This window comes from Eleginops maclovinus, chromosome 11 (genome assembly GCF_036324505.1).
Source record: "Eleginops maclovinus isolate JMC-PN-2008 ecotype Puerto Natales chromosome 11, JC_Emac_rtc_rv5, whole genome shotgun sequence".
NCBI classification, from domain to species: Eukaryota; Metazoa; Chordata; class Actinopteri; order Perciformes; family Eleginopidae; genus Eleginops; species Eleginops maclovinus.
This window is the reverse complement of record NC_086359.1, coordinates 10,086,232-10,100,652: the sequence shown is the minus strand read 5'-3', so window position 1 is coordinate 10,100,652 and position 14,421 is coordinate 10,086,232. Positions and strand designations below refer to the sequence as shown.

Genomic DNA, 14,421 nt, shown 5'->3' with positions numbered 1-14,421 from the left:
ATTATTAGCATGTACAGTAAATATCCAGACGTTTGTATGTAACTGCCTTAGCTCAGACCTCAGACTGATTGATTGATATATTTATTTTCGTGTGATGCCCACAATGTGTCAAACATTCACAAATGAACAGGAAAACATAAATAGAGTTGCAGTAGTCATGAGATTTCTTTCCATTAACAAAAAGATAATCCATCTCTCCATCTTCTGCCTTCTCTGCCAAGCTCTGCAGATAAATCCTGTTCCAAAAAGTATCCCACTAAGATTTTTAATATTGTCCAGCAAAAGAATTCAAAACTGATGATTGATAAATAAGGACCAAAGGAAGACTGTACACTAAATATACATTAAACCAGAACAAACACCAAACAGCAGCTTGTGAGTTTCATGTAAGTTAAAAGTTTGTTTAAACGTAAGATTTTATTTTTTATTTGTGTTAAGCTCAGTACAAATGAGCACAAGAACAGATCATTTAAACAGAGTGGGGGGACTTTTGTTTTAATAAATGTATTCTGCAGATCCACTGCGAGATGGCTGCATTTTACACAGTGGTACTTTATATTCCCTGTCAGCAGGCCCGCTCAGTAACTGCTGACTCTATGGACTCATACATTAACCAAGTGGCCCGCATGTGTCAGCTTCTTATCGTAATGATTAATGCCGTCTAAATGCCACCACTGCAGTGGACAGGTGGCAGGGCCCGAGGGTCCGTCACTCGTGACATTAAACAGTTGAACAGTCTCTCACCATATCGTGTCCACAGAGCCCAGATTGAAGACATTACTCACATGCAGCACATGCATCATCTAAGCACAAAAGTCGTAACATTTTAGTTGGCACTGAAAGCTGTTTCGATTTCTGTTTTATTGTTGTCTTAACTACTGTGAGAACATTACAATTAGGCTTCACTTTTGATAGGGACGTATTAACGAAAGAGCCTTTGTAACCGAGTCCAGGATGACCGCAATGAGAAACTCTTGATAACGTCACATAGCTAATGTGGAGCAGGACCCCCGCTGCTCCAGTCCTACCTTCAGCCATTTTTACAGATAAGAAGCAGCTGAAATGTGTTTGCACAAAGGCAATGTTAAAAAAATGCTCTGGGAAAATGCATGCTTGCTTTCTTTTATAAGTATGTTGAGTATTGAAGCAATAGTCAAGCAGGCTTAAGTATTTGAATTTGAACAGATACAGAATTAATTGAAGTCAGTTTTTCGCTGCATAGTATGAACAAAAAGATGTCCTCTCTATTTTCTTGTGCATGTAATTGTGTGCTATCATTTAAAACCCTAACAGTTGGCAGAATATATTTTATCCGAATGTCAAATTAGGATTTAGGGATGAAAGAAAAACCAATAGACCAGCTTCGTTTTCATTGCTCAAATGTTTCTGCACGTTCAAGAGTATGAGCCAGAAGTACAATAAAAAAAAAGCCATACTGTAAAACTGTGCCTCATTTTCATGGTGTAGTTATTCTCTGTTGTGGTTTTGAGCAACTGTCCTGTGACAGTGTGTTAACCTCAGTACCTGAACCCTGAGGTCTGTTTCTTGACTGCTGTTGCTCTTTTTTTGAAGCACATTGTTTGACATGTGTTATCATTTCTCTGGGTATATACAATACATTTTTGCAGGGTTTTTATCTATGCAGGCACAATTCAGGCAACAGTACGTAGATTTTGTAAATTGAGTGAAATAGATAAGTATAGCTTTACATAAAGGCCAAATAGAGTAACTGAATTACAATAAAATGCAGTCAAATGGAATTTTAAAAGTCTAAGCTCTAACATTTTTTGCTTTTTTTGGGGGGATGCCCCTCTTAAAGGCTTCAGAACTTTAGCATCCATGCGACGGAGCCAGACAGCATTACAGTGGAAAGATGATGTGTGCGTGTGTGTGTGTTTGGTTTTGTGTGAGAGAGAGAACAAAACACCACTGACCTGTGCAATGACTACACCACTCCAAACACAGTAATTATAGTCACTATGCAGGAAAGAGAGGGGTGTGTTTTTCCACATTGTTGGGTTACTATAGCATCTGCTTACAAAGTGAGGAGAAACATTAAATTGGCTTCACAAAAATATTACAAGAGGAATCAAGTGATCTAGTTATCATGACAGTAATAAAGAAAGATGAGTATGCTATTGAGGAGAGTTGATAAAGTTTGACTTCTACACAGCGGGCCAGTGAGCGAAGGCAGTATCTAATAATGTCATTAAAAAACTAGGTTATATTCATGCTCAGTGGACATTCATAGCTTGACAGATTACCTAATGCAGCAATTACAATTATCTCTTCCCAGTCTGATAGTCTGAGCCTTGGACTACATGAGATGGAAAACATAAACATGAAACTTGGTTTTCTTCTGCACAGGGATGTCTGTCCTGTGTGTGTGTGTGTGTGTGTGTGTGTGTGTGTGTGTGTGTGTGTGTGTGTGTGTGTGTGTGTGTGTGTGTGTGTGTGTGTGTGTGTGTGTGTGTGTGTGTGTGTGTGTGTGTGTGTGTGTGTGTGTGTGTGTGTGTGTGTGTGTGTGTGTGTGTGTGTGTGTGTGTGTGTGTGTGTGTGTGTGTGTGTGTTGCCAGTGCATGCCACAGCCATGACTGTAAAGGGTCTGATCTTTGAATCACATCCAAAACGCAACAGGAGAACGTAATCACTCCACAGAGAGAGAGAGAGAAGGAAAGCGAGTGAGACGTGGAGAGAAAGATGTGAGACACTTGGACCGAGCTGCCACTCAGACTTCTGGCAGCACAATTTATGAGCTCTGCTTGTGGCGCATACCTGCACTACGTCCTCGCCTCCTGACCATACATAGAATCAGACACAATCAGGCAGCCGCGATATAAATATTGAGCTGAGACATTTTGGCAGCTGAAACTGTGACCTAAATGCTAAAACTATGAGCAGCAACGAAAGTTTTTTTATTTTAGAGGCAGGAGAGAAAATAAAAGCAATGAAGTTACCGCAATCTTTTTATAGATATCTGAGCCGTCTGCTCGACTGTGCCATTAATCATAGACATCCTTCACTGGCTTGAAACTTGAGTTTGATGTACGGTGTTACACGTTTACTCAGAGAGTTGTTTTGGGGGGATTCTGGTGGGCAACCGTATCCATTGAGACACTTTGCCATATATCGTTTGGTTTCCTGGAGAAGGTTTTCCAGAAATTCTCTTTTGGAGGGTTGTATATACAATTCTCACTCTCACCTAAACTATAATCCTGTTTGAGTTTGTTGTTCCCATATACATGAAACAGTTATTTGCACCTAGCTAAAAGTTGAAGCAGTTCTGCAATAGTATTTAAATAACCCAACTAATTGGAGAGGACACAAAACGTGCTTATAATACTGTGAAAAGAAAAGAAACGGCTAACAGTGATCAACAGCAGGTCTTGGAATATCACCAGTTATTGGGAAAGAAGTAGTGTATGTAGTATAACTAGTAAAGTACAATAACGAACAGTACAGTATAGTATAGTATAGTACAGTACAGTATAGTATAGTACAGTACAGTATAGTATAGTATAGTATAGTATAGTACAGTACAGTATAGTATAGTAGAGTAGAGTAGAGTAGAGTAGAGTAGAGTAGAGTAGAGTAGAGTAGAGTAGAGTAGAGTAGAGTAGAGTAGAGTAGAGTAGAGTAGAGTTTATTACATGTCTTAGTTGAATACTCAATTCTGATTGGTCAATTTAGACATTCCAGAGGTTGTTAATATTCGCTAACAGACCGTTGCTAAGACCGATGTGCTTCATATCAAACAGCAAAAAAGAAGTACGGTAAATGTAACTTCTGCTGTGGATAACAAACATCAGAAAACAAAATGTCATATGTTTTGAATATTTAAATGAAAACATTGATCAGTGCTGCCGTCATTTAAGTTACTTTGGCCCAAGTTCCAGCCGTTGGTACGAAGTAGAACTGACTATTTATTTCTTAGTCTGTATTGTTTAATATCGCCTCGATGCACATCATCCCATCCGTAAGTACAGTTCAACCTGGACATTGTATCTCTAGATTTGTAAACCACACAGGATGGATATTTCTACACAGCTCCATAAGAAACAGCTGTTGGCACTTCTTCATTAAAACATTTCAACTTTTAGTCATTGCTCATTCGGGTTTAATAGACTGCCTCTTTAAATGTACTCCATATATTTATTTATTTTCCGGCTGGAGGTTGTAGAACAGACAAGCCAATGGAGACTTGTAGTTGTCTTTTCATCATGTGTTCAGAGACAGAGCTCAATTATCTGCAGAGGTCCCAATAGACTGGAGCCAAAACCATTACCTCACTGCACTGTGGGAAATGTCCGAACAATGTACCTCCACTGCGGTTTAATTTAATCATGTTTCCCCTCTGTGGGTGTATGATAGAGCTTCACATGCACGGGCTGGGATTCCCAGTGACTCCTAAAGTGACAACCACAACAAAACTATCAATCTTTGTGGACATAAAAGATGACTGAAATGTTTAAAGGTTATTATTTTATGGAGAATTAAGGTGTGTTTCCATTGGATTCATAGCTGGTACAGTGGAGGCCCAGATTTAAAGCCAAAACATGTACTAAAACATCTTTAGAAAAATCTCAAATTATGCACAACAAGCATAAGTCACTCATCAAAAACAGCATTTTTTATATCTTAATTAAAGCAAATACAATCTGCAACTCTAGCACTGAAAGCAGTTTCTATTCAAACATTTCGCCGTTGATTTATTGTTTTATTGTTGCATACTCTTACCCAATATGGCAGTACTATCCACCATTAGTTGTTTTCACTTTTTGCCAGCAGGAATTACATTTCTGGTCCAACTATAATTTGTCTAAAGAGGAACTTTCCTGTTTTAGAACCTTGCCCACAAAATGAAGCACTCCTTGCACAAAAAAAAAAAAAGATACATTCTTCTAGAGGAGGCAAATCCATCATGATTTTAAGCCTCTAGTATTTTCGGGTTATTGCATTGTATTTTACTATTGCTCACATTTAGCAAAATGACTGAAGCTGGATTTCCTCCCTCCAATTGTAAAAATCCAACATCATCTAAAGTTTGTGATCCAGTGCAAAGGAAACAAAAGCACATTAATTTAAATAAACTTCTGCATATTAAAAACTTCTTTTTACATTTACGTTTTCCAAGTTGTCCAGACTGAACATATTGTGAATTTCCCACATGTTATATACAGCTGTGGAAAAAATGAAGAGACCACTTCAGCATTTTCTCTTGTTTTATTATTTATAGATATGTCTTTGAGTTAAATTATTTATTTATTTTATTGTATTCTATAAACTACTGACAATTTTTCCTTGTGTTAGAATTCATCAAACACTGGAATGGTTGCCATACATGTAAAGATAAAGATTTAAGAAAAATTTGAATGGTCTCTTAATTTTTTTTGGAGCTGTATATAGTGCCTCAAACTTTTGGCACTTGATAAAGGCCTGGGTCTTATGAGGTTCAACTTGAGTTAATTGAAGGGTTAGGGTTAATGTCCGATACTAAATCTGAGAGTGGTTGATTGAAGTAATTGGTCATGATCAGACAGTTTTATGCAGAGAGCATACATTGATGGGAGTTTAAACTTAAAGGGTTTATGAGTTTGTGATTGTAAACATAAACCTCATTGCTTGCTCAACATCTCATATCAGAGGGATTTACAGTGACATGCCTCTTCACACACTCTGCCCTCCTCGGAAGTATGAAACCGTTTCTTCAACAGGTACTCACCTATGTCAAACCAAAGAGACCCATTATGAATGTTTGACACTCTTTTTATAGAGAGTATTCGCTTACAACACGCACTTTACTGTACGGGGTCGGGGGGGTGGCAGCGGAGACAGGAAGAGATGATGTCACTGCCCGGGGAGTATCTCCGAATCCCTCCTGAGTTGGATGTTTAATTTACAGCATATTAGTCAAAGTGATACCATATTGTCACCTTTGACCTACTTAAATGTTTAATGTCTGTTTGTGGAAGAATATATGGCACTGAACATGACTCTGGTGTCCGCTACATGCAGGGTGACATGACTCAGCTGTGTCGCTGTCACACCTTACTCTCAACCCTAATTTGTCACAACTGGCATCTAACTGTGACATGTCTTCTGCTATTTTGGACACTTTTCATGCTTTTAACAAAACACATTTTAGCCAAAGCCTGAAACACAAAAACAATATAATAACATAAGAAAGTAGGTTTTTTTATTAAAGATGACAGCAGAGAGATGACAGGAAATGAGGAGAGAGAGAGAGAGAGAGACAGAGAGAGAGAGAGAAGGAGGAGGAAGGATTCAACAAAGGTCAACAAACAAATTAAAAACGGGGATCTTTCGATTACATGGTCAGCTTCCTCCTAAACCCAGAAGACCCCTAATCCTGCACGTTTTTTTCCACCAGCACAGTACATAACTGTATTCTTTAATAGTTTTTTTATGTTTTATTTGTGCCTATATTGGGCAGTTGAGGTGGTAAACATAGACAGGAAATATAAAGGGGGAGACATGGAGATATTCAGAGAGATATAATTAAACTACTTTTATTGGATAACTGTGTGCACCAGTTTATGTGCAGACTGAGACCCTACACTGAGACCCTCTGAAAGAGCCTATTCTGCATAATGAGCAGTTTTAGATTGAATTACAGTTTGATGATCATATTATTTTTGTGTGTTTTTAGATGTATAATAGACTAGTATTGCATTCTCTCTAAAAGTAACATTTAAAAATGCTTAAGGGTCGGAATACATTATCCACTACTGCCCAATACACTGCCACAGGTGGCTAAACAATATACAGTCAGTCATGATGTAAGTTGATGTGTGATGACAGAACCGAATGCACAAAGATCTACAGTGCTATGATTCAACACAAAGATATTCAAATGTAAACTGCATTGATATGTTGCAATATTTTTCTTTATTAAACATGCATGTTCTGTCATTGCCTCTCCTCTCATTGCAGAGAATACAATAGACAGAGAGAGAAAAAGACAGAGAACATGAATCTTTTCCATTGAAATGATCGAGAAACCTGGATACTATTTGGCAAATACTGTATGATTTATGCACCCCTCCCTGAGGACCCAGAGCAACATGTTGATGTAATAGCTTCCCGTCCATCATGGTCCAGACAGAGGACTGCACACGGCAGCATAAACAACATGGTGACACATTCAACTCACGTTCACTCGCATGCAAAATCTGAAGTAAACAGTTAGTTTTATTTATCGTCATTAGCCGTGGAAACACATGTTTTAAGAAGCAGGAGAGTGAGAACACACTACAATTGCACTTTGTAATGCTCTGTATGATGGAAATGTGGTGTGAGGGCCAAAGAAAAGACAGGATGTTGTGTGTTGTGACACTGTCACATCGTCAAAGAGTGGAGCGTAGTAATAACTCTCTCACCTGACAAATACTAGCTGAGGTAGGAGTCTTCATGTGAAATTGCTAAATGTTAAGGATCCTTTAAAACACACGTTGATTTTAGGGTTACTACTGTCCATACTGGATGTGGGGACCTAAAAGTGGGGATATTTATTGTGTTTAGTTATGTCAGGAATAAAAATACATGAAAATATAACAGTTGTTTCCAGGAACAGTTTGTTGTGGTACTTGCTCATTCTAGGTAAGAGCGATAAAGGATGACAGGGATAAGGATGGGGTGACTTGCAGCAAAGAGCCTGTGGAGGAGGATTTGCCAACACAAAATTGACCCAAATGTGTATTTTTAACATAAAATCCACTTAGTTTTTCAAATATTAGGAATAAATAATAAAGACTGGCAACTTATCACAACAACACCATAGTGCAGTGAACCAATTGTGATTTCATGCATCATGTTTGAGTTGAGTTGAGTATTATGTGTTGGATTTATTTTCCCAGGTGAGAAACACTTATTCACCTCATTGCTCATATACCTTTATCTTGTTTTTTAACATCTTAATCTCTATATATTTTATTATACACTTCATTTATCTCATCTAATTTTGAAAATATTGTTAAACATTTCAGTAAATATTTGCTCTATACTGTAGAACGCTTAAGGGGCACAGAACTAAATTATCAAGTCTAATCACAAAACAATTACAAAGCTTGACAAACATGTTGTTTTAGCGGTGCCGCTTTGTGAACTCTGCTCAGACATGACTATCTGCCACGTGCCGCTGCTTGTTGTTTAAAGACAAAATCATCAGTGACTGGGGTTAAACCAACACTTAAACAGTAAAGACGAGAACAAAAGATGGGAGAAGGTGCACAGATAGTGGGAGACAAACAGGACCTCGGGGATAACCACCTCCGTCTAATCATCACCAGCTCCATGTTCATTTTTGGCTGCAGCCCAAACAGGGAATACTTACATTTACCCTACAGTCCATCCACCGTGAAAACAAACACATTAGTCTGCCAATCTATGACTCACCGCCCTTTCACATCACCCACAAATGTTAGCGCTGCTGAGCTTTTTCCTGCCCGCCATACCTCGCCCTTCCTTGCTTTTTTTCTGCCATCATCGGGCTATCTCGCTTTCACCTTTTCACCCTCAATGCTGGAAGCTGGATGAAGCAGAGACTGTAACCTCATCGTTTTCACAGACTGCACAAGTGGTCTTATCTTTTAAATATGTATTTGGGATTCTTTTTTAGGCCTAAAACTATTCTTTCTCCAACACAAAATAATGAGGCAAATAGGCAAACTTATTACTTTTTGAAAGTAATTAAATCAACCAGGTCCATCCTAGGCTGTATATGCACACTTATGACTCAATTAAGGATCTTAAGGCTCTTCTTGGTTTTAAAAGTGTCTGATTATCCTGACTTGCAATCAAGTTTTTCTGAATGTTGGCCAAGTTAAGGGGATTTTCTCTCCTTAGTTGCTCACCAGGTAGACCTTCCTTTCCGCCTGTATGCAAATCTCATGACCTGCACCGGAATAAGCCAACACTAAAGGTCTCAGTATACTTATAACCAGTGTTGTGCCAGTTCACAGCTTTTCTGAACTAGTTCAAGTTCAGTTCATACATGCTCAAAGTGAACAGTTCACGTTCAAAGTTCACAACTTTAATTCTGAACTAGTTCAAAGTTCAGTTCATTTCACTTTTTTCGTGAGATATTCAAATAAATACTTTTTTTCACACTACGAGCTAGAAATCACTATACGTTCTTTGAAACTGTTCATTGTAGACATTTGCTCATAACACTGCTATTGTGGGTTTCTTAACAGGTGCTGAAACTTGTAGCAATACAGACAAGATAGACCAGTTCTATACTTAGTGCAATGAAATCTACTAGCATTCAATTAAATAAAGAATATATAATATGAAATATGAATATATTATTTGATATATATGATATTATATATACCTATGTGTGTGTATGAAATGAGCAAAACTCTTGAATTGCATTCACACTGGATGGATGTTTTAATTCAATGTGCCGTTTCAAATTCGAGAAGGACGTTGTCGATGTCCTAACTTGTTTTTGCTGCGCAGGTGGACACATCTTACACAGGAAGGAAAGATTTTTGCCGTCGGGGTCTTGGTTTGCAAGAGTGTAAAATTGTTTTAAATGTTCGTGAGGAGAATCGGAGTCCGTCTCCGTGCCATCACTTCCACTAGCCATCTTGTTTTGGTTTTTTTTAAATCGCAGCGCTTTCTCTCACTCTCGTCATTGGTCTCTGTATCTCTCTATCTCTCTCTCTCGAGCCTCCAGCCCTCCGCGCTCTCGGCGTTGCTATGCCTAAGCCGCTCTGCTGCAATTCATCATGGGTAACGTCGTGCGGAAGCCAGTACGTTTCAACTATTCAACTCAACTATTCTCAGGCGGACACTACGTTGCCCGCAATGCATTGCGCATACAGTGCCAAAACTATTTCTGCGTTGATACATGATTTAAGCGGCACCTACAGGAGGGAGGAACTTTCTCTCTCGTTGCGTTTCAAAAGAGAAAACAGATGTCACTCAGTTTTCAATGGAAAACAAATGCCAACGTTCATTTACAGTGATGTCTGCCGTTCATGACACATAATGTGAACTAATTCACGTTCAAGTTCTTTATTGAAAAATGTGTTGCGTTCAGTTCAACGTTCACGAAAAAATGAGCGTGTTCAATGAACGCGTTCTTTTGAACTCGTTCACGCACAACACTGCTTATAACATAGAAAGTGCTTAATGTCCAACAGCATATGAAACCCATTTTCCGTGTCATGCAACAATTACCAGCATTAAAACATTGATTTGCATTTTGGTGCTCAAAGCTGTCACAGTAGGCCATATTCACCTTGAATTCATTCTGGTAGACGCTTTGTTTCATACCGCCTTTATTTTTTGTCTTTTGGTACAGGTCTCAAAACTTGCGATGGGGTTGAAGTACACATTATAACTGTAATACAAACCATGGCCTACCTGAAACCATAGCTATTTATAAAGCATTTTATTGAGTTTAGTGGAAGTGGTGTACGGCTTAGAACTACTGTTTAAGGAGATACATTTAAAGAGCAACAGTCCCAGTCTCCTTTCTGTGGGACCTTTTTTTAAACTCTGAAAAAAAGAAGACATTCTCTCATAACCAAATTTTCTGAGTGTTTCCTCAATACAATTGCTACATTTTTCGCAGCTTTAAAATGACCCCATGCAAAGGTCCTAAGGGCTGAATTTAATTCAGGAATAGATTTGGTCAAAGTGAAACACAAACACTCTGGTTGAACAATGTAATCTATTGATATATGTCATATCTGGAGACTAATAATTTACACAAGGGGATGAAGGCTAACATTATTATAGCATGTTAATCAAGCATGAACATATAGAAATTGCTGATTAAAGGGTCAGTGTGTTATCATAGAAAACATACATGTGTAAACATACAGTCCATGTGCTATCGGGCCTCTGTGTTATGTCACGGCAGCCATGGTTTCACATGATTTAAACCATGTTATTTCTCATATAGAAAAACATAGGCTGCATTAAGTATGTATGTGATTATCTTTGGGAATATATTGCAATATGGCCATTGATACCATGTAATCTAGACCTACCCACATATTTGCTAAGACCTTAGCTGATCCTGTACTTCAAATCATAAAAGTTATTTTACACACTCGCTTTTATATTTAAAAGCTATTTTATATTCCCCTAAATACATGTTTTATGGTGGTGACAACGTTTAACAGGGAACAATATGAAAACAGTTGGGGAAATGTAAATTGTCTCAGTGTTCTTGTATGAAGGAGACTAAAGTTGACTAATGCTGTAATTCTGGCAGAGGTTTCCCAATGCTGCACTGCCTTAAATGGGAAACAGAGACCCAGACCTGTGCTTTACTACAACATGTCTCTGATTAGGACCAGATCGCTCTGCCTGTGGTTAGCTCTGAGCCACTGCCAATTCTTACTCATGTTCACGACGGTTAACTTTATGGTTTGAAAGCATCAATTTTAAGCTCTCCCTCTTTTCAGCCACTTATACCTGCTACAGTGAAGATCCATTAAAGAACCTGACATTGGCAAATGGCTGGGTAGGGTAGTGGCCCTTTAACAGAAGTCTGGTATAAAAAATAAAATAAATGAAGGACACAATAAATCATCGAGGATTGAGAATATTCCACTATACAGATTTGGAAGGATGCGTCTTTTCAGTCATCCTGTCAAAATCAGTTTTTTTTTTCTCATGATAATAGGTTGAGAAACTAAAGATATTTTTGTTCAATAATACAGACTACTTACCCTTTTGAGTCAACTGACAGAAAATTAATGGTCAACTTTGATGATAATTGGTTAATTGTTATCCTTAAGTCATTTTTCATGTAAAAATGGCAGATTAAATTAATTTTAGAAAAGCCAGTATCTGTGCATGCTTACATTTCGATTTCTTAACATAACAAAGAGAGTGAGTACAGTTACAAGTGATCTTGAGATTAAATGAAGGGAACAAATTGCACAAGAGAATTGCCTTCAGCTTTTTGTCATACAAGCTTTAATTTCTTTGCACCATAATGATTGTGGGTGTTTAGTTTGTTATTGATAGTGATTTTCTTTTCTTTTAGGAAGAAATGTTTTCAAAGCCCCTCACCTCTCATTTGCACTTCTGGTTGAGTTGAGTTTTTTTTTTTTGTCTTCAGGCTTTTTGTGGGGGATTCCCCTCCATGTCCAGGAAGTGATATCTGCCACCATCTCGTGGCCAAAGCAAAAACTTCATTAAACAGAATTTAAGTTTTTTGCTTTGGGGCAAACTCATTTTAACAGTGAACATTAAATACATAATATCAGTTGACTGATAGTATACTATCTACATTTAATTCCCAAGGTTAAACACACTTGGATGTTATTATTTTAAGCTCACCTTTTGAAATTGTGCATGTTAACGCTGCGCAGTTTGTCCCTTATTGCTAGCCGTATTTTACGTCATCAAAACAAGCCGACCTGAACAGCATGTAGGATCCTCCCTGAAGCATTTTTGACCTTCTGATATTATTCCTTTCAAGTATTTTCGGTGAGTTGGTGATTTACAATATACATTCATTGTTATTCCGCGTTATTTTCAAATAAAGTGGGTGTCATTTGTCATTCCTGCTGTAGAAAACAATGCGCCGGTAAAGTTGAAGCTAACGTTAGCTCGAGCAGGGTTTATCATGTAGCCTCCTGTAATCTGAAATTGACACAATAGTAATGTTATTATATTATTAATACGAACGGTTTTGTTGATGATGTAACGGTCATAGGTCAAAAGTGTTTTTCTTTTGTTTTTACAAACTGGACCAAGCTGCTATGCCTTTCAGTGCTGATGATCAATACCGCAATACATATAAACGATTTATTATAATATGTAGGATTCCAAAATCACTTTACATAAATCAAATAACCAGATTTTAAATGAATTTCTAAATTCTGAAAATGTATTAAAACAACACCATCAGATATCTTACATGTCTTGTCTTTTTAATTGTATTGACTTATTTTAGTATTCTTGTATGTCCTGACATTTGTTTTAAGAAAGAGGTACTGAGTCTTCATCTGATCATCATGTTTTAGACTATGGCTGTTAGACAACTGTTGTTAACTTCTCATCATCTCTTATGTACTACAGGGTTGGACCCAGCTTTCCAGTATGTCGGTCAAGCATGCACAAGTACATGCCAAATGGATCATTGGCAGAGTAATAGGGACCAAAATGTACAAAACTGCCAAAGTGAGAGTAACAAGGCTGGTGCTGGACCCTTACCTGCTCAAGGTGAGCCTTTTCATGGTGTTCATTCACTGCTTAACTGTACCTGAAGTATGAGTACCGTGGATGTTACACAGTCTACTTTCAAAATATGGGAGGATTTACAAAAAATATGTTAATGTGGTTTATTATACTATTGTGTCTGCATCTTATTTTGCTCAGTCATATTGTCTTTGTTGACTATTTATTTAGTTTCTCCAGGCTTAAGAATAAAAAAACACCGCTTTAAATCTTGTGTTTAACGGAAATGTGCTTTGTAGTTTCTTGGAAAACAAAAGCATTTTAAATAATAATAAAAAAATCGTAGTCACTAAGAAACAAAGCAACCAATTTATCGACCATTTTGTTCACATTTAAAAATTCAATACGTTAGGTAATTTGATTTTTCAGTGTGACTAACAGCAATTAGCTGTTGGGACATTATTTTCTGAATATTTATTGGTATGTAAAAAACCTAATTGATTATAACCACATGTTACCTACTTTTAGAATGGTGATTGATTACTGTACATTGATTGTATTTAAAATGAAGTCTAATGTTTTGTTTTTCCTCCCCATAGTACTACAATAAGAGGAAAACCTACTTTGCCCATGATGCTTTGCGACAGTGCACTGAGGGAGACATCGTTCTTCTCAAAGCTCTGCCAGAGGCCAGGTCCAAACATGTGAGGCATGAACTTACTGAAATAGTGCACAAAGTTGGTCGGGTTGTTGACCCACTGACAGGAAAGAGTGTTGAAGGAACAGAGTTTGTTGAGCCTCTGACTGACCTGCCACTGGGAGAGGACAAGACTTTATCGGAAAGGCTGCAGGAGCTGAACATCTCTGCCGCCCCCAGTGGAACTGAAACCCCACCTGCACAAACGTCTACTTCATGATACAAACAGCCTTATATGTATACAGTAATGCTTATTAGTTGAAGAATCTGTCTGCAATTGCATTTCTGTTTCAGGTGTCCATTGTAAATATAAATGTATAAACCACTCGTCAATATAAATATCTTAATTAATGTGTAAAATGCATTTTCTTAGCTGCTAGCTTGGGAAGTATTTAATTAAAAACATATTTCTGAGGAATTTATAATAAAACAACGAGAACGCATGGTGTCATTCACAAACGTGTACATGGTGTTCATGTCTGTCAAAAAAGAGGCTGTATACAACAAGTGTTCAAATTATGTTTGGTGTTTGTGCATTCTTTACATACCAT

At 37.7% G+C, this 14,421-nt stretch overlaps 1 protein-coding gene across 1 annotated transcript; it reads left to right on the top strand.

Moving 5' to 3' along the window:
• Window positions 1-12,361: 12,361 nt before the first annotated feature.
• Window positions 12,362-14,389, top strand: mrps17 (mitochondrial ribosomal protein S17). Its single transcript, XM_063895332.1, has 3 exons — window positions 12,362-12,480; window positions 13,075-13,218; window positions 13,773-14,389. The coding sequence occupies exons 2-3, from the start codon at window positions 13,096-13,098 to the stop codon at window positions 14,088-14,090; spliced, it is 441 nt and encodes a 146-aa protein (XP_063751402.1). The 5' UTR covers window positions 12,362-12,480; window positions 13,075-13,095; the 3' UTR covers window positions 14,091-14,389.
• The last annotated feature ends 32 nt before the right edge of the window (window positions 14,390-14,421 follow it).